Source organism: Bubalus bubalis, chromosome 1 (genome assembly GCF_019923935.1).
Source record: "Bubalus bubalis isolate 160015118507 breed Murrah chromosome 1, NDDB_SH_1, whole genome shotgun sequence".
Classification (NCBI taxonomy): domain Eukaryota; kingdom Metazoa; phylum Chordata; class Mammalia; order Artiodactyla; family Bovidae; genus Bubalus; species Bubalus bubalis.
In genome coordinates, this window is record NC_059157.1 from 126,324,779 (window position 1) to 126,344,909 (window position 20,131).

Sequence of the window (20,131 nt, forward strand, 5' to 3'; positions counted from 1 at the left end):
CATACAAAGAAATAGAGACAAAACTGGGATTTACTTCAGTACCCTTCTAAGGCCCTGAGATGGGACACCACCCCCCCACACACACAACTTTATGTTTCTATTCTATTTAGGTCTTGACAGAAGAATCTGAAGATCTTGTCCTCCTATATTATTCCTTCCATAACCTCAGGATAGTGGGAATAAATGAGATGAAAGGGAGCCCCAGGCAGTGTTCTTGGGCAGGAAAGCTTAACCACCATGCTGGTTCCCAGGTGTTGAATTCCAACAGATAATCAGGGTACTCAGTGTTGGGTAGCCCTGATAGGCTCTTCCTTCCGGAACAAAAATTTTCAATACATTTTAAAAATATTGAATAAGTAAATTGTGCTATTCAGAAGTATATTTCAGTAGAATCAAATTAAGGCAAAGTTTTTTTACTTTAAGATGTAGGGAATTTATAGCTCAAACCTCAAACCTGTCAGTGTAATATAGGAGTCAGAGAAAATGTTTAAGGCTAATTTGTAGAACAATGGAAGGCTGTAAGTAAGCTTTCTTGAAACTTTGCTATTTATATGGGCTAGTAGAGTGAGATTTAATCAAATGTTCATGGAACCCTGGGCCCATAAAGGGTCGTGTCTAGGTGCTTCCGTCTTGAAAGGGATAATCACAGCTATTTCTCACACACATCTCTTTTCTCATTAGTAATGACTGGAACTCTGCCCACAAGCAGTCACAGAAGCTATGGATGGGGGGACTTCATTGAAACAGTGGCTCTCAAATTTAATTGTGCCCATAAATCTTTGTTGTTGTTCAGTTGCTAAGTCGTGTCCAACTCTTTGCCACCCCATGGACACCAGGCTTCCCTGTCCTTCTCTATCTCCCAGAGGTTGCTCAACTCATGTCCATTGAATCGATGATGCCATCCAACCATCATCCTCTGTTGCCCCCTTTTCCTCCTTCCCTCGATCTTTCCCAGCATCCCAGGGTCTTTTCTAATGAGTCAGCTCTTCACATTTGGTGGCCAAAGTATTGGAGTTTCAGCTTCAATATCAGTCCTTTCAGTGAATATTCAGAACTGATCTCCTTTAGGATGGACTGGTTGGATCTCCTTGCTGTCCATGGGACTCTCAAGAGTCTTCTCTAGCACCACAGTTTGAAAGCATCAATTCTTCAGTGTTCAGCCTTCTTTATGGTCCAATCTCACATCCATACATGACTACTGGAAAAACCATAGCTTTGACCATACAGACCTTTGTTGGCAAAGTAATGTCTCTGCTTTTTAACATGCTGTGTAGGTTTGTCATAGCTTTTCTTCCAAGGAGCAAGCATCTTTTAATTTCATGGCTGTAGTCACCATCCACAGTGATTGTGAAGCCCTTGGATTTTGTTAAAATGCAGATTCTGAATCAGTAGGTCTGGGCTTGTTCTGAGATTCTTTCTAACAAGCTCCCAGGTGATGCTGATACTGCCGGTCTAGGGACTACACTTTTAGTTGCAAGAAGGTAACTATTCCGGCATTCCTCCACCTATGACTGATGAGGCCAAATTATTTGGAGAAAAAGTGGGAAATCTTGCTAGCAATGCAAATTCTACTTATATAAAAAGCCATACCAGTCATTCAGGTCATTTATGATAAATCAGAAAGTCTTAATATCCTGAGGAGGGTTTTCTTTACATCGAAGCAGTGGGAATTTTGGCTGATAAAGTACTTTTCTCTTATTCTATATATAACCTTCAGAAGTGCAGCAGAACATTCACTTCCATGGGTTTCCCCAAGTAGTTAGCTTGGTGAGCCCCAGTGGTCCTCAGCCTTAGCTGCAAATTGGAAATACCCGGGAGGCTTTAAACGATTGTGATGTCCTGCCCACAAACTCCCCCATCTCTGGACCATTTAATTATCACCTGTAGGCACAAGACCCAGGCATGAGGGATGTTTGAAGCTCCCCTGGTCATTTCAACATGCAGCCAGGATTGAAAACCACTGGTCTACCTTTTCTCCCTATGCCTCTGGGAATATAGGACATATGGAACAAGCATGACAAGCCCAATACCTTTTTTCAGTTCAGTTCAGTCGCTCAGTCGTGTCCGACTCTTTGCGACCCCATGAATTGCAGCACGCCAGGCCTCCCTGTCCATCACCAACTCCTGGAATTCACTCAAACTCATGTCCATCGAGTCGGTGATGCCATCCAGCCATCTCATCCTCTGTCGTCCCCTTCTCCTGCCCCCAATCCCTCCCAGCATCAGAGTCTTTTCCAATGAGTCAACTCTTCACAGGAGGTGGCCAAAGTACTGGAGTTTCAGCTTTAGCATCATTCCTTCCAAAGAACACCCAGGACTGATCTCCTTTAGAATGGACTGGTTGGATCTCCTTGCAGTCCAAGGGATTCTCAAGAGTCTTCTCCAACACCACAGTTCAAAAGCATCAATTCTTCAGCGCTCAGCTTTCTTCACAGTCCAACTCTTACATCCATACCTGACTACTGGAAAAACCCTAACCTTGACTAGATGGACCTTTGTTGGCAAAGTAATGTCTCTGCTTTTGAATATGCTATCTAGGTTGGTCATAACTTTCCTTCCAAGGAGTAAGTGTCTTTTAATTTCATGGCTGCAATCACCATCTGCAGTGATTTTGGAGCCCCAAAAAGTAAAGTCTGACACTGTTTCCACTGTTTCCCCATCTATTTCCCATGAAGTGATGGGACCAGATGCCATGATCTCATTTATTCCATAAATTTTTATTGAACATCAATTTTGGATCAGGCAGTGGGCTACATGCTGAGGAGAAGCAGGACAGGAAAAGAAGCATAACTGGGAGGATAGGCCCATGCTTATGATGCTGCACTTCCTACTCATGCTTCCCACATTCCACCCCAGGGCCTGACTCGTCCTGGCTGCGAAGGTGGGCCTTTTGAATCGGTGTTGCTGACCTGGAATCTCTGTTCTGACATCATCTTCCTCCTTTCCAGGACTCTTGGAAAACCCTACTCTTGCTTTTGTGCATCTTACTGTGTTCCTGACTTTCTGGGTACTTATAAAACTTCCTCATGCATCCCAGGCCTCACTGGAGGAAGGAAAATCTAGGGCTTTTTCCCTTCATTCTTCAGCTTTCCCTTCTCCCTCTTTCTGTGTCTGTTCTTCCCTGGGTTGAGAGTCGTTTATTATCTTCCCTGTCTGTGGAGGTATGTTCCTCTAGGCTCAGCATCATGTTTTTATGTGTGTGCTGTGACAGACAAGCCTTACTAGTCAGATGCAAATGTACAGGTTGCTTCAGGTCTGCTCTTGCAAACTGAGATCCTTAGACCTACATAATTGGTATCTCCCAAGTCCTTCCTTGAAATGCAGAATCTCAGGCAATGATCCAGATCTACTGAATCAGAATCTGCATTTAAACCATCTTGCTGTTCAGTCTCTCAGTCATGTCCGACTCTTTGCGACCCCATGGACTGCAGCACGCCAGGCTTCCCTGACCTTCACTATCTCCCAGAGTTTGCTTAAACTCCTGTCCATTGAGTCAGTGATGCTATCCAACGTTCTCATCCTCTTCTCCTCCTGTCCTCAATCTTTCTCAGAATCAGGGTCTTTCCCAGGGAGTCGGCTCTTCACATTAGATGGCCAAAGTATTGGAGCCTCAGCTAACCTTAGCCCTAGGCAGTCCACTTGTATGGATTGGGAACTTCAAAGAATGGAGAGTTATCATGTACTTTAGATTCTCACTCTCTTCTATGGGTTTTCAGTTTCTCTTTTTAATGTTGCTCTATAGTTATTTCCAAGTTTAATGGAAATTTGATCAGTGTCTGATTAGTGTCATCAGGGCTCCTACCTAGAAAATGGCCCATAAACACTGGGTCCCGGTTGAGGCAGCACAGCTCACATTCTGCTGAGAACACTGAAGCTCCAGATGTGTCTGTTTGTTCAGACAGAGGAAATCCCTGTCCCACTCAAACATGGCATCAGAGATGCCTATGAGTAGAGCCAGATTCCCTCCTTAAACAGACTTTGAATTTGCTCAAACACCAGGAACAATTGGTTGGTTAAAATCTCAGAATTCTTGGCATTAAGAAACAACTTTGGACTGAAACTTCTTAAAGCAGCTGTTACGGCTAGCAACCTTGATCACAGCAAAGAGCCTTCTAAACTTCTGATTTCAGGTAAAACTGTGTACTGATGGTCCTGCCATAGTGAGTTATGGTCCAGACCATAGTGATGGCCCTGCCAACGTGTCCCTACGTTGCCAACAGCTGAGTAAGTTGACTTGTTGGGTGGAGCTCTTTAGTGTTGTCCACTTAAACAATAAGGAATATTAGCCAAGCACATTTTTAGATTTTTTTCCCTTTTGCAATGGTTATCCAACATTTTCAGCAGCATTCTAATTTATTATTATTACTACTAATAAAACCACATTATAGAACAGTGGTTTCTCAACTTTGACTATATATATGTTTGAACCTGCAGAAGCTTTTAACATATACTGATTCTTGAGTTCCCCCAGAGATGTTGATTTAATTGGTCTGGGGTGAGCCTGGGATTCAGTGTGCTTAGGGATCCTCAGGTAATTTTAACATGCAGCCTGATTTGAGAGCTATTGTCATGGAGAAAGGGCATTATCTTCTGATTTACTTGTATTCGTGTATCCAATGACTCTGACAACTGTGTTACACTATTAGATGTGTTAAAAATAAGAGTGACTCACTTACTAGCTCTGTGTCTTTGAAAGAATCATTTAATTTCCATACACCTCAGTTTCTTCTTCTCTAAAATAGGGGTGACTTATCTGAAGGGTTATATTGTGGAGATTTAAATAAAATGCATGAATTGACTAGGACAGTGCTTAGCACATAGCAGGTACTCAAAATAGGAGTTGTTATAGAAAAGAACTGTGGACGTGGCCTGCTTTGCACACTCAGAAATGGAGCTCTGTCTCCTGCGTCTGGAGGGGGTCTCACCTCACAGGCGTGGATGGGGCGGTCTCTACTGAGGCTCTGCTCTCGCACCCTCAGGTACACGTGGCACCTGAAGTAAGATCAAGAAATGCTCTGAAGAAGCCCCTCATTGTGCTCAACTATCTGCAGACAAACAAGACAAAGCAGCGCCCACTTATTCCTCAGGGAAAGAGAAACCCAGCCCTGAAACCTGTTGAGAAGGAAACAGATAAAGTATCAAAGGACCGCCAAGGAGAAAGTAATGGGTCTCAAGTTTGAGAATTAGATTTTTTTCCCTTTTTTGGTTTTTTTTTTTTTTAAATGGAATTGTTTCCCTTAAAAAAAAAAAAAGGAATTGTTTGATGCTCTGAACTCATAAAAACCTATAATGGAGATTGATGTAAATGTATGGTGAGAAACACCTCTCGTGGAAATCCAGGAGCCAGCAATCTCTTGGATTGCTTTTTTCTATTTAATTTGAGGCTAGTGGTCAAAGAATGAACATGCTTCTATCTGTTTACTTGAATGTGTACATATGATGAATACATGTGTGTATATGTTTATATGTAAGATAAATATATACACCTATGCGTATATAGGGACTTCCCTTGTAGCTCAGTCAGTAAAGAATCTGCCTGTAATGCAGGAGGCCTGGGTTCAATTCCAGGGTCAGGAAGATCCCCTGGAGAAGGAAATGGCAACCCACTCCCAGTATTCTTGGCTGGAGAATCCCCATGCACAGAGGAGCCTGGGAGGCTACAGTCCAAGGGGTCATAAGAGTCAGACACGACTTAGCAACTAAATCACCACCACCACATGCATATATAAATGTGCATATCATACATTTAAGGATAAAGCAGGATTAGCTCAATAGCACTTGAGAACCAAACAATTTCTGCGAGAATGAACTGGGGAATCTCTAAAGTGTGGCAATAACATGAAAAATTCAAGTGAAATCACTCCCTTGGTTCTCAATCAAAATGCTGTCTCTATGTTACTTTTGCAGAAGCCACACCAGGAAGACTCAGGCTCCAAATTTTTCATTTTTTAAAAAATGTGTCTACTGTGGCTGAGCTGAAAATCTCCCATTGAAATTGATTCCTAAATATAGTGTTTTCCCCAAATAGTTAAGCTACTCCTAGAGTAATTTGAGTATAATGCATATGTGCCCTTAACTGAAATCTGACCTAATACTAACCTCTCTTCCATTCGTTGCCTGAGTGACTTTTAACAAACAGACCTGGTTCTGCTACTCTACTTCTGAAAAAGTTTTTAACAATGAAATCAATGTCCTTAAGTCGGCATTCAGTACCCCCAGAAATCTGGCTCTGACTACTCTCTGGTTCTAGCTTTGCCTAAAGGTCCTCTGATGCTCATCTATCTCCATATCTGGGTTCACCCTGTCTCTTCTCAGAATACCCTGCCTGCTTCATGTCTGCCTTTCAAAACCTTACTTATTTTTTATAGCCCATCTCAAATGCCACCTCCTTCACAGGCCATCCCCAGTCCCCGCCCTAACCGTACTCCATCCTAGCTTGCTTCTTCCCTGTTCGTTTTACTTCTTACCCACTTGGTGCTTCCTTGAGCTTCATATCATTATCGCAGCATTAATTACATATTGTGATGTAATTACACTTGTGTATTAATTACATTTGTGTTAGCAAATGTTTGAGAAGTACTAGTGAATAGTGCTTAAGGAAAAGTAATATAGACTTTTGAACCAGACTAGACCTGAGTCAAAACCCTGACTCTTAGGTAAGTCACTTAACGTTTCTAAATTTCAGTTTCCTTCATCTGTCAACCAAAGAAAATATTACCAAATTTGCACAGGTTGGTAGGGGAGAGTATATGAGAATGTGTAGTAAAGGTCTTTAATAAGGCATCACTATTATTACCGCAGTTATTCAGATCCTGTCCCCAACTAGTTCATCAACAGAACCTAGCAGTGTCTTACCCTCCATAGTGTTTTCTGAATTGAGTGGAAGCAGCCCAAACTGATGGCATCTGTTGCCTGGATCTTACTGAGCTATTAGTTTTCCAACATCTGTTTTGAATTTCAGAGAGAAATGTCCATTTTTAGGCAACAGCAGCATTTTCCTGTGGCATTTCAATTTGTCTCAATCCTGAAATGATTAGAATTGTGCTTGATTGAATCCAAGTCAGCAAAGTCACGAAGAACAGCCCAGCACAGGCATATCTACTTTACATGGGCCTAAGAAAGCATAACCCTCTATACAAAGAGCCCAAATGCCAAGGAATCCCACATCAGCATTTAATGACATTGCCCTTTGTTCAGATGTTTAAATTGTGGCAGTAATGGAGCTTGAAAAGCTATTACTTATTCACAATACTGTGAGATAGGGAGAACCCAGAAATTCTGGTTTTCTTTGATGTCTAGAGTACTGGTAACTACACAGGATGCACTCAGGATGTGACAATTATTGACTGTCTTTTCTTGACTCCAAAGTCCCTTATAAAAGAAAAGCCACCATTTTCTCTTGTAGTTTCTAAATGACTTCCTGTGGAAAGCAGAATTTTTCCAAACTACGTGCGTATGAAGCCTGCCTCTGTTTCAGCACCAAGGACAGAACCTTGCCAGGCCTGATGCCCACCCATCCATTTAATTAACATTTTAAATGCTTTAAAATTTCTGCTCAGATGTTTATTTGATCATCTAATGTATTATTCTTCTGAGCACTAATAATGTGTCAGTACTTGGTATGATATACAAAGACTTACAGCTCTGAAGGTAGAACCAGGCAAAAGATGGGCAAGTTAATAACTATAGCACTATATGATAAGTGCTGTTACAGAGTTATGTGCAAGTCATGTGGGAGCCAGAGGAGGGAGTGATTGGCTGACTAGTAAAATAAGGCTTTTCAAGGGAGTCAACATTTCAGCTGGCTACTGAGAATTGAGTGAAGTTTGCCATGCAGAAAAGAGACTCCATGAAAGAGTACACAGTGTGTTCAGAAATTTCTAGGCATGTGATTTGACATGGCTGAAAAATGAAGTGAATGAATGGTTAAAGTAAGAGATAAGGAGTAGGCTGGATCAGATCACCAAGTACGTGTATACCGGCAAAGGGAGTTAAGCTTTATCCTGGAAAATTAAGAACCGTTTAAAGGTTTTGAGCAGAGACATGATCTAATCAGATTTGTGTTTTAGAAAGATAGTTCATAGAGCAAGAGTGAAAATGTGCTAAAAAAAAGAACTGAGAGGCTAGAAAGGCAGATAAAGGTGACATTCTTCCATGTGGTTCTGGAAATGAGGGGCTGCTCCATCATAACCAGCATTACACATGAAGGATTGACTTGGCCTAGCTCCCATTTGCTGTTTACCAATGTTTCACATATGGGTTATGTCTTTCCAGATTCTTCCAAGAAGATAAAGTATGTCTTGGCTGAATTTAATGAGGGTGGGAGCCTCAAACAATATGGCCCACATGAGGTAAGAACATTTTCATTTCAAGCCTTTAAAAACCCCATGTTCTAGCCTTTCCATAATTTGTTCGAAGTTTAGCTCACTGTGAAGAATTTGCTTCTCAACACATTTTCTCCCAAGTTTCATTGATGCCATTGATGCTACCTGGAGTTATATGTTCCCCAAGTCCATACCCTGGTGGTTCAGATGGTAAAGCATCTGCCTACAATTTGGGAGACCTGGGTTCAGTCCCTGGGTCAGAAAGATCCCCTGGAGAAGGAAATAGCAACCCACTCCAGTACTCTTGCCTGGAAAATCCCATGGACGGAGGAGCCTGGTAGGCTACAGTCCATGGGGTCGCAAAGAGTCAGACACGACTGAGCAACTTCACTCTCTCACAACCTCACAAGTCCATTCACTCTTTCAGCATCTCTTCTCTCCTCAGATCTCTTATCCTCCTCCCCTCCTCAGTTCCCAGTCATCGACTGTTTTCCAAGTCACTGAGAAAATAGAAACAATCAGAAGAACTCATCCCCAAGATACTCACCTTATGTGCCCACCTAGCTATACTGCTTCTCCTGTAACTGGGTAAACTCTCCATGCTCTGATCTCATCTCAGCCCCTCGCTTGTACACTCAGTCCCATCCTCTTTGGCCCACTGACGGTCCTTGCTTCAGCAACATATTTCTCTCTCGCTCTCACTCTGTCTCTTCCCATCAGTTTTCTCTAAATATTAGATCTATCTCATCAACAAATAAACATACTGCTATTTCTCCTATATTTAAAAAAAAGTTCCTCTGACTCCACTTCTCCCTCCAGCTACCACTTTGTCTCTCTCCTATCCTTTATCACAAATAAGCTGTTCAAAAGATGTGTCTATACTCATTGCTTCCAATTTCTCTTTTTCCCACTTTTCTGAAAGTTCTTCAATCAGCATGTAGCCAACCACTAGTTGAGAGAGCCAAGAACCTCCATGTGGCTATACTCAAGTCACTTTACTCAACAGCATTGGACATGATTGGTCAAATTCTCCTCCACTTTTTTCACTTGGTTTTCAGGACACTACACTCTCCTGATTTTTCTCTTACCCCTTTACTTGACATTTCCACTTGAAAATCAAATAGGAGTATGAAACTTAACATAAGCTACCTGAGCTTTTTCATCTTCCTCTATAAAACCTGTTTTTCCAGCAGTCTTTCCCATTTCAGTAAACGACAGCCCCACATTTCAAGTTATTCAGCCTTAAACAATGGAGTCATCATTGAATTTTCTCTTTTCTGCTTTCCTCACATCTCTCAGCTAATTTATCAGCAACTCCATCACTTCTACCTTCAAAATACACCCAAATTCCAGACACATCCCACTACATGCTCTGCTACCACACTGACCTGCATCAGCAGTCTCCTCATTGGGCTCCCTGTTTTTGCTCTTGACCTTGAAAATCTATTCTTCACACACATACTGAGCAGTCTGTTAAAACTGAAGTCAGATCATATCACTGCCCTGTTCCACAGTCTCTTCTGGTCTAGCCACCTGCTACTAGAGTCAAAAATCAAGTTCATTACAATCTGCACCCCCACCTTACTCTCAGACCTCATCTCCTGCTAATCTTCTCATTTTTCCCAACCTTATTAGCCTCTTTGATGCCATCAAACAAGTGAAGGTCGCTTTAACCGTAATATCTGTGCCTTTGCTCCGGCCTCTTCTGCTGTGTTCCTCCCCTAGCTATTCATATCATTCAGTCCTTCACCTCCTGCAAGTGTTTGCTCAAATCACCTTCTCAGTGGATGTCACATTCTCTATCTAAAATGTTAAGCCCTACTTTCCTAACGCTTCATATCTTCCCGCTCTGCCTTATGTTCCTCCTTGGTACTTCTCACCATCTGTCACACTATATAACTTAATTATTTAATTGTCTATCTCTTCCATTGGAATATTTTTGTTCACTGCTATGTCCTCAGTGCCCAGAAGAGTATCTGGCTCATAGCAGGCACCCAACAAACATTTGTTGAATGAATAAATGTATGCAAGACTTTCCTTACTTAAATTCAGCTCATGTAAAGTTTTCTGAGAGTCCAGGCACTGTGCTGGACACTGTAGAAGACATAAAGATGAGGAAGCACAGTTCCTGACCTCCCTCCAGAACTTACTTCCTACTGGCAGGGCCAAGTTTGAGAGCCATGACCCTGGAGTCACAGGATCTTAGTTTAGACTCCTAACTTTGCTACAAACCAGCAATGTGACCTTGAATATTTCACCTGCTTGAGCCTCAATTTCTTCATCTGTGAACTGAAGATAATGACAACCAAAAAGAAAGACCTTGAAGTTTACAGTTGAGTGGACTACATAAGATGATTTCTGAAAAATGTCTAAGACTTTAAGGACACTGAAAATAGTGCCTATTATTATTCTGGTCCCACCACTTCATGGGAAATAGATGGGGAAACAGTGGAAACAGTGTCAGACTTTTACTTTTATTTGGGCTCCAAAATCACTACAGATGATGACTGCAGCCATGAAATTAAAAGATGCTTACTCCTTGGAAGGAAAGTTATGACCAACCTAGATAGCATATTCAAAAGCAGAGACATTACTTTGCCAACAAAGGTCCGTCTGGTCAAGGCTATGGTTTTTCCTGTGGTCATGTATGGATGTGAGAGTTGGACTGTGAAGAAGGCTGAGCGCCGAAGAATTGATGCTTTTGAACTGTGGTGTTGGAGAAGACTCTTGAGAATCCCTTGGACTTCAAGGAGATCCAACCAGTCCATTCTGAAGGAGATCAGCCCTGGGATTTCTTTGGAAGGAATGATGCTAAAGCTGAAACTCCAGTACTTTGGCCACCTCATGTGAAGAGTTGACTCATTGGAAAAGACTCTGATGCTGGGAGGGATTGGGGGCAGGAGGAGAAGGGGATGACAGAGGATGAGATGGCTGGATGGCATCACTGACTCAATGGACGTGAGTCTGGGTGAACTCCGGGAGCTGGTGATGGACAGGGAGGCCTGGCGTGCTGTGATTCATGGGGTCGCAAAGAGTCAGACACGACTGAGCAACTGATCTGATCTGATCTGATTATTCCCCTTCTGTTCCCTTTCCCCAGAATGTTTTAAACTCAACTCCCTCTTCCCTGGTCCTGGGTCTTTTTATGAGGGCTAATTGCAGAAAAGCTACTGATCATTAGGACAAACTTGGGAGGAAGCTGGCCACTTATTTATTCATGTTGTCATCCTTTCAGTAGACCTTGAGCCGGTTCCTTCTCTGCTGGATCCTAGGAAAGAGTCAACAGAGCCCATACCCTAGGGGCACACCTGAAAGGTGCTTTGGATAAAATGCATAAACCACCTGAGAGTAAAGCAGAAAGAAGATTGCCAGAACAGGGACCAGACTGAAAATGCACCATTTCAAAGAACATCCCTGAGGACAAACCATGCAGAAAGGATGCCAGAGGCAGCAAAGACCTTGCAGCCCCCCAGTTGCCACCCCCACCTCCAAAAACATAGGAATAAAGACCAATGGGGGGGTGGTGCTAATCAGCCTGTCCGCCCTGAGGCTGACAAGTAGGAGGGCACAGTTTGGTCAGGGCTGCAGAGGGTGTGAAGGCCACAGGAGCTTACAGAAGCAGGAAGCAGCTTGGCTGCTATGAGCTTGCTGCCACCCCCGCCTCCATTGGGCTGCCCGCCCCCCGCTCTTTATACCCTGGCATTGCTGTGTCCCAGGGGAGCTCCATCACTCTGATTTCATTCTCTCTCACAGTGTGGCTGGCTTCAAGTAGGTATAATGTGCCAGCACGGGGTGCAGAAACAGGGGTTTAAATTCTCTTGAGCTTGATGGCTTACGGCTGCTGAAATGTCTCAACGAGCAGTGAGTTAGCTGTTGGGAGGGGCAGGCTGCTTGGGAAAGCGAGGCCAGAAAGGAAAGTTTGTAGAGTGGCTGCATGTGGCCATGATAAGCGTACCGTTGCCCGCTGGCACCACGTGATTCTCTGGAAACAGAGTGCCACTGAAGACCCAAGAAAGTAGACAGAAACAGTGAAGCCAAAAAGGTAGGGGGACCTGGTAGCATCTTAGCACAAAGCACAGCTCTGCCTCTTGCTTGAGCAAGTTATGTTTCCAGAATTATTTTTTCATCCACCACATGACAGTAACAGTACCATCTCATATGGTTGTTTTAAGACTTAAGCAAGACAGTGATCAACAGACTCTTCATCTCGTTCTCCTTCCTTTTTAGCCTGTAGAAGAATTAACAATTGCTTAGCTAGTTTCCACATGAAAGTCACACTTTCTGGGGAAAAAGAAAAAAACATCTGAACAGTGGCAGTGTCTAAGATATTACTCAGGGCTCTGAGAATTGCCAGTGTGCTGCAGAGCGGTTGGTTATCTGCTTTGGGCAATGTACCAGCCACTTCCTACCCATTACACAATAACCAGGCAGCTACCCTGAACCTGGTCTGTACTGATAAAAAAACGTATTCTTTTGCAACCCAGATGTCACTAAGAGAGGTCCCTAGTCACATCTCCTTGCCTGTTGAACTTGAGATGCTTAGAGGGACTGGCAGGGAGCAGGATGTCAGCACCGGGGCCTGGACAGATAAAATGGCAGGAGCACTGGACCAGGAGTTGAAAGACGAGGCTTCTGGTTTCACTTTGCTGTGAACTGGCTGAGGCAGATTAACTTCCAGAGTCTTGGTGATATAAGGCGATCAAGTCCACTCTGAGCTCTTCTGATGTGAATGCTCTGTGTTTCTGGGCTTGTTTTGTACCACTCCCCTCCCCAGGACAGGGCCATAAGTGATTGAACATGTGCTCAGTCATAACTGTTTTCTAAGTTCTAACAGTTTGTCAGTTTTTCTTCTATGGCACTCACCACTGTTGACCCTGCATTAGAATTATTTCAGCACCTTTACCACTGAGTCTCTTAAAAGTATGGACTCAAGCCTAATTCACCAGTGAGTTCCCCATTGGTGCCTAGCACTGTGTCTTGTACCTGGGAGACTCAGTACATATATATTGATTGAAGAGACTTCACAGTAATTGATGATAGCAAGTATACCAACTAGAAACCCAACATCCATTAAAATACTATCAGGAAATACCATGATAGGTGGTGTGGGGGATACAAAGATGATATAAGACAAATCCCTGCCTTTTAGTGTCTGTGTCACGAACAACTATAGGGTAGCAATCAGGAGCCAAGGTGGAAAAGTAGAGCAATTCAGGCACAAGAGATCATACTAGGCTTTCTGGAAGAGGTGGCGTCTGAGTTGGGCCAAGAAAGTAGTTCATGTAAGTACATGAAAGCCTGGCCAGGAAAGAATACAGAGATCAGTGTGTAGAGGTACATGTAGAGAATCAGAGGAGAATAACACCAGAATGGTCTACAAGCTTGAAGTAGCTAAAAACCTAGGTTTGAGTGGGATTCTAGTAGGGCTTTGAATCCCAAAGGACTCAAGGAGTGAACAGGATGATCCACTGGACTGCAGCAGTGCTGCATATTAGATCTTCTATTTACATCGATTTTTTCTAATTTCTTTGTCTTTTATAATGTATAGTAGAGGAGAACAGTAACACATGTATACAACGTGTAAGTGAAGATAAATGGGAGTGTATGTTTGAAAATCTTAACAGAAGGGCACATGATTTTAAAAGTTTGGAGACAAGTGATCTCAACTCTCCCATGGGTAATTAGAGGCCGAGGAAAGTTTTTGAGTTGGGAAACAATCTGATCAGAATTGAGCTTTAGGAAGATCAACCTGGCAAGGATGGGAAAGATGAGAGGGCAGAGAAGGCTTGGAGAGGCATTGCAGTGGCCCAGATGGGGTACATGAAATAGGAGTCTGAAACCAGGAATGTGAGGGCCTTCAACATTCCTTGTCAGGATGGTGGCTGATGGGCCATAAACACAAAAAAGACCTGGATATGACAGAAGTTGCAAAAGAACAGTGGAAAGAAGGAAGAGACAAGGATTGATCTCAGACAACTGGGAGTTCAAAGCTGAGCCTGGAATATTGAGAGGATAATGCTGCCATTGGCATTAACAGAAACTGCACAGTCAGGGGGCCTTCCCTTGTGACAGATGGTAAAGAATCCACCTGCAATGCAGGAGACCTAGGTTCAATCCCTGAGTTGGGAAGATCCCCTGGAGGAGGGCATAGCAACCCACTCCAGTATTCTTGCCTGGAGAATCCCATGGATAGAGGAGCCTGATGGGCTATGGTCCACAGGGTCACAAAGAGTCAGACACACCTGAGCAACTAAGCACAGCACAGCAGCACAGTCAGGAAGAGGAGCCAGTTTAAGAAAGAATCTAATAGCAGTTTACAGCTTGAGGTCTTCTGGTCCAGCCCTACATAGTTTGCTGAAGAAAAACCCAAGGAGGAAAATGTGGTGGACCTTAGATTAGTCACAAGGTCTCCTGAATCTTACTCTGGTCTTGTTTGAAGATCTTCCAGCTTTGGTTTTTTAAGAGCATTATGTAAGACTTTAACTGAATTTCATTTTTATTAAATCATTTAGTACACTCTATTTTCCAGAAATATTTTATGCTGATAGTTTTCAATTTGAGGCCAACCCCCAAAAAGTTAACAGAACATTTTGGAGCTCAAAGCTATATTGTCAAACAGTACTTGTTGATTAAAATGTGCAAAAGAAGGACAATGCAAAAAAAAAGCCTTTTAAAATAAATTAATAATAAAGATGAGAAAATCTAAAAAGAAGATCATTGAATTTGTAACCCTCAAGAGAGGAGATTCGGAGGTAATGCACTGGAATCCAAATTGAATGGATTAAGGAAGTGAGGAGAAGTGTGAAGGGGAAGGGAAGAAGCCCAGGCTAGTAGCTCAAGCCACCAATAATTCCTTTGGAAGAGTGATCTGAACGTGTTCACAGGTAGAGAAGCAGGTGCTGGGATACGCCATAAGAGGCAGAGAAGGTAAAATCCAGGGTCACATTGGGTGGGTTCCATTTGAAAAGTAGGAGAAGATTTTGCCATTGTGAACTGGGAAAATGGCAGAGGATGTGCAAGGAAGAGACATTCTGAATTGTTGAGGTAGTGGAGACAGGACAGAAAGAGTATAAAATTCAGGAAAGGCAGAGAGAGAGAGAGACAGAGACTGAGAGCTATCCCAGAAATGTGAGCCCACCATTTGCTTGGAGATCCTTCCTCTGGTAAGAGCCTTCATTATCCTCTGTCCAACCAAATCAGGCTTCCTCCACTCTGCCAGGGAGATATTTGAACTGCCCACCCTGAAGTTAAAGAGAAGCCACCTTGCAAGCTCCCTCCCAGTGTGGTCCAGAGAGCGTTGCTTGTTTTAAGGACCAAGACTTAGTATCACAAACCTGATGGTGCATGTGCCAGCCAGCTCCTGGTTCTGGGAAGACTCTCAGATCTTCCAGAAGAGACAAGTGGTTAAATGCTATTCACATTTTCAGGGAGAGCCAAGTAGCCTCCCAAAAAGGGATTTTTATCTCTATTGTTCACAAAAGCCTGCACAGCGGATCTTGGAGCAGCACTTCCTCAGATGATTTCCAGGAGCATCTGCCGATTTGATGAAAAATCTGATGCCATCAAAACCCAAGCCAGTGATGACTCACTGCGTGCTGTTGTTGATGGGTGTTTGCCGAGAGCAGCAGCTCTTTCTGGCAGTGCTCCCAACCGGGGACCAGAAGCCAGGCAGCATACAGCAAGGAGAGGTGCTCATCTGGGGCATGTTTCTTGGTTCCACCTTCTGTCCTTGGCATCCTGTTCTTCCCTCCTGGAGCCTGAAACCTTCACAAGGACATGTTTTGAGAACAACTAAGCCAGACACACACCCTCCCCTGTTATCTTGAGGTTTCTCCAAAGAAGGTCAATTATGAAAGTAATGAAAGATGGAGCCTGTCCCCTTTTTATTTTCTGGGACCTGAATCCCAAGGAATCACATCCCTCACAGTATAAGCGGAAAATTGACATACCACAGAAGAGCAATTGCTTTCCATTGTGTTTTCAACTACATCCTTCTTCATCTTTTTTTAATTGAAGTACATCTGATTTATGACGTTATATTATTGTCATGTGTACAGCATAGTGATTCAATATTTTATAGGTTATGCTCCATTTAAAGTTATTACAGAATAATGGTTGTGTTTCCCTGTGCTATACAATATATCCTTGTTGCTTATTTATTTTATACATAGTAGTTTGAACCTTTTAATCCCATGCCCCTGTCTTGCCCTCCCCGCTTCCCTCTCCCCTCTCTCCTCATCTTCATTTTAACTAGGACTCCAGGGCACTGACCTAGTCCTGCTCATTAGAGTCAAGACCCTCATGTGGGGCTAGACTCAAGCAGAGCCCTCATTCCCAGGGCTCACTCTCCATTGCCCCCTTTTCTGCCTAAACTTAGACAAGTCTTGTTACAAAAGCCTGCTGTGGTTTCGTGTCCTACCAAGCCCCAACATATAACCACCAGTTTTTTCTCTTACTTACATCCTACCCCTGCTCCTGTACCTGTCACTCTCTTTCACACACTGAGCCTTCTCATTCCTGCCCCCAACAGTCACTCCACTCCCTCCAACATGCCTTTCCGCTGCCAGCTCCCCAATTCCTCCTTCTCTCCCCACTCACTTCTCTGTCTTTCCATGTCTCTCCACTGACATTTCCCTCTTTATCCCTTCTCAGCCAATCAGCTATGATGTCTTCAAGCTGTTCATGAAGGCATACCTGGAGGTGGACCTTCCTCAGCCACTGAGCACACACCTCTTCCTGGCCTTCAGCCAGAAGCCTCGACAGAAGACCCCTGAGCACCCAAAGGAGGGAGCCAGCAACAGCGAGGCCAGTGGCGCAGGTACCTGGACCAGCATCCCCGAGACGGAAGGGAGATTTTGCAGCTCTGACCCACTTGCCACAGGCTCAGGCTGCACTCCCAGAGGATCCCTTGTGCGTGCTAACTTCCCTATGGGGAGGAGGAGGGAATGCAGATCAAGGAACCAGGACTCCTGCCCTCTCAGGAAGTCCTGTCTGACAGATTTCTCATAATGCCTGCCACTCAGAATCAGAGAAGAGGGTAGAGAAGAGGAGGCGTAACATAATGTATGGCAGTGGGGGTGGGTCTTCCACAAAAGTTGCCAGTTCCTGGGGAGCGCAGTCAGCTTGTGTGCCCTGAGGGTGTTAGCACGGGGAAGGTGTGGTGACTGCCTTTCCGGAGTTTGGGCTGTAGCGGGGAAGACACAGCCAACTCCTGTAAGTGAGCATGAATCCAGCAGACACTAGAGACACTGGTATACCCCAAGAGATCCAGACTTTGTGGGGTCTCCTACCTCCCAAAAAACCTAGAGGACAGGGGCTGGTCATAATATCTTCTTTTTATTCCTCAGATTCCGACATACAGAATACAGATAATGCTGCCAAAGCAGATGAGGCTTGTGCCCCTGATACGGGTGAGTCTTTGGGGGAGGAGCGGGCAGAACCTCATTCCTGGGGGGCAAGGGTAAATCTGACTAGCAATTTTGTCTCCATGTAACAGTATACCCTTGAAAAGTTCTCATCTACTCAGAAGGACAGGTCAAGACTTCCGACAGCTCATTAGATGTTTACTTCTGATGGATCTGCCTAGCCAAAGGGTTGCGGGGGAAGGAGAATGTGTACCATGGGGGTTTGGGAGAAGAGGAGCAGAGAAAGAGAGACAGAGCCAGAGAGGGTATGTGAAGAAGTGGCTATAGGGCTGAGGTGGAGATGACTGTCTCATGGAATGGCTAAGAGGGCGTAGGGTGAGAAGGCAAGAACAGGCTTGGTTGATTTCCAACAATATTTGCATGCACGTGTTTGAACAAGTGGAGAGAAGCAAGAGGAAGCCGGCTAACATTGTTTTGACGATCCATTTGCCAGGCATCTGCTTTTATTTCGTGTTTCACCTCAGCCTTTGTAATCACGCCACTTCACACACTGAACTGAGGCGTTAAGAGATTCCATACCACTGTGTGACTGTGGATCTAGAGATTCAACCCAGGATTGTTCAGACCCCAAGCTGCTGCTCTTTCCTACACCGAGAGAGGAAGCAATGGTCTCTCCTGAGATGCCTAGACTAAGGTTTGTCTCCACATAAAGGCACCAGTCTGCTTAGGTCCTAAGGGAATGATCAAGGCTGCACTCCTCGTGGGGCCACTGCCGTCATGCCTGGCTGTCTGTGCACCGGCTCTTGGGGCATGACTGATGGAGAACCTTCCCTGGCACATTTATCAAAGGGAGGCCGTTACTCCATTGACAGTCACCGTCCCAAGGGCAGAAGCTTCTAGGAAAGAATATATTATCCTCCTTGACCTCTGTTCAAAGATATAATACAAATTTCCTGGGTACAATCAATTCAAGCTGGGTCAGACAATAAGACTATTGGCTAAGAATCTGGACTTTAGAGGTAGAGTTCTTGGGGTTGAGGCCAAGCTCTGACAATATCTATCTCTATAACTTTGGGTATGTTTGGATCATGTCTCTGGGCCTCAGTTTCCCCATCTGTAACATGAGATGACAGTAAGTGTTAATACAGAGGTTAAGTGAGTTATGTGTATAAGATGCTTACAATAGTGCCTGAAACAGAGTAAATGTTCAGCAATTATCATTCAGGCCACCCTCCAGAAGTCACCCTATTCTCAATTCATTGTGTCTGCCAGAATCTCTTTCAGTCTATACCCTCAGTCTCCAAATGTATCCACTGAGCATCCCCTTTTCATGGAAGGACCCTCAGGGACTGTCTCCTTCCCAGGTTGCTTTTGGACTAAGGGACACAGACCTCTTTTCCTTTGCATTATTTTTTTTTTAATTTTATTTTATTTTTAGACTTTACATAACTGTATTAGTTTTGCCAAATATCAAAATGAATCTGCCACAGGTATACAAAAGATTGATACACATTGGTGAACTCCAGCTCTTAAGATGTGCCCAACGGATAAAGCATGCAGTTTTAATGTATCTCTCTACTTACCTACCTACCTGGCTATAGTCCATGGGGTCACAAAGGGTCAGAGACACAACTGAGCGACTAATACTTTCAAACCTACCTTGATATCTATCTATCTAAATACATACATACCTGGCAGGATAGATTAAAGATAACACAGAATGAGAACTGACTGTAACAGGGACCTAGGATGAGAGAATTTCTTTAAGAAGATGCTAGATGTAGGTCTGATCTTTTTTCCTAGTCATGGCAAAAAGGGCAGCTAGAGGATTATAGAAGTTTCATTGTGTCACTGAAGGACTGACGAGATCAAACACTCACTCCAGATGGAAAGCAGAACATAGCTGGGAAAGGAGACTTGCCTCTGGACCATAAACTAATCAAATTCCAGGCTTCTCCTAGAGCTTCAGAAAGCGAAATTAAGAGCCTCGCTGCCTTCCCGAGGTCTTCACGGCCAGTAGCAGGGCAAGACTACAAAGTTTAGGCTCACCCACTCCTCTGCCCAGCATCTCACTCAGGCGTGCTAGGTCCAGGGCCCAGTGGTCAGAATGGATAGGTCATAAATAAATCTTAAATCTTATGTGGAATAGAGAGAGCATTTTATGACATAAATCATTCTATTCTGTGGTAGAAAGAAAAGCTTCAAACTGGAAGCTTTGAGACTCTAAACTCTGAGCAAGAAAATCAACTGAGAAAGCTGTCTTCTTCTTTACCCAGACTCTTCGTCCAGAGATTTTCTTAGTCCAAGTATCAGGAACTTTAAGAGGAGCCTGAGAGAAGTTACATTCATTCCCTGAGGTTCCAGATTGTCTGGACAGGGTTTTGTTTCTGTGGCTGAAGTTTCTAAGAACTTAGTGAGGGCTGTCATTATGTGATATCTGAG

The 20,131-nt window shown here is 43.7% G+C and overlaps 1 protein-coding gene across 7 annotated transcripts in view; it reads left to right on the forward strand.

The window, feature by feature from the left end:
• Positions 1-20,131, forward strand: part of DGKG (diacylglycerol kinase gamma) — a 223,466-nt gene that overhangs the window by 54,537 nt on the left and 148,798 nt on the right. For all 7 annotated transcript variants that reach the window (XM_044943843.2, XM_044943839.2, XM_044943850.1 and 4 more), the window contains 3 exons: positions 8,275-8,351; positions 16,977-17,142; positions 17,672-17,734. In XM_044943843.2, the coding sequence (XP_044799778.1) occupies positions 8,275-8,351; positions 16,977-17,142; positions 17,672-17,734 (306 nt within the window). The remainder of the gene's footprint in view (positions 1-8,274; positions 8,352-16,976; positions 17,143-17,671; positions 17,735-20,131) is intronic.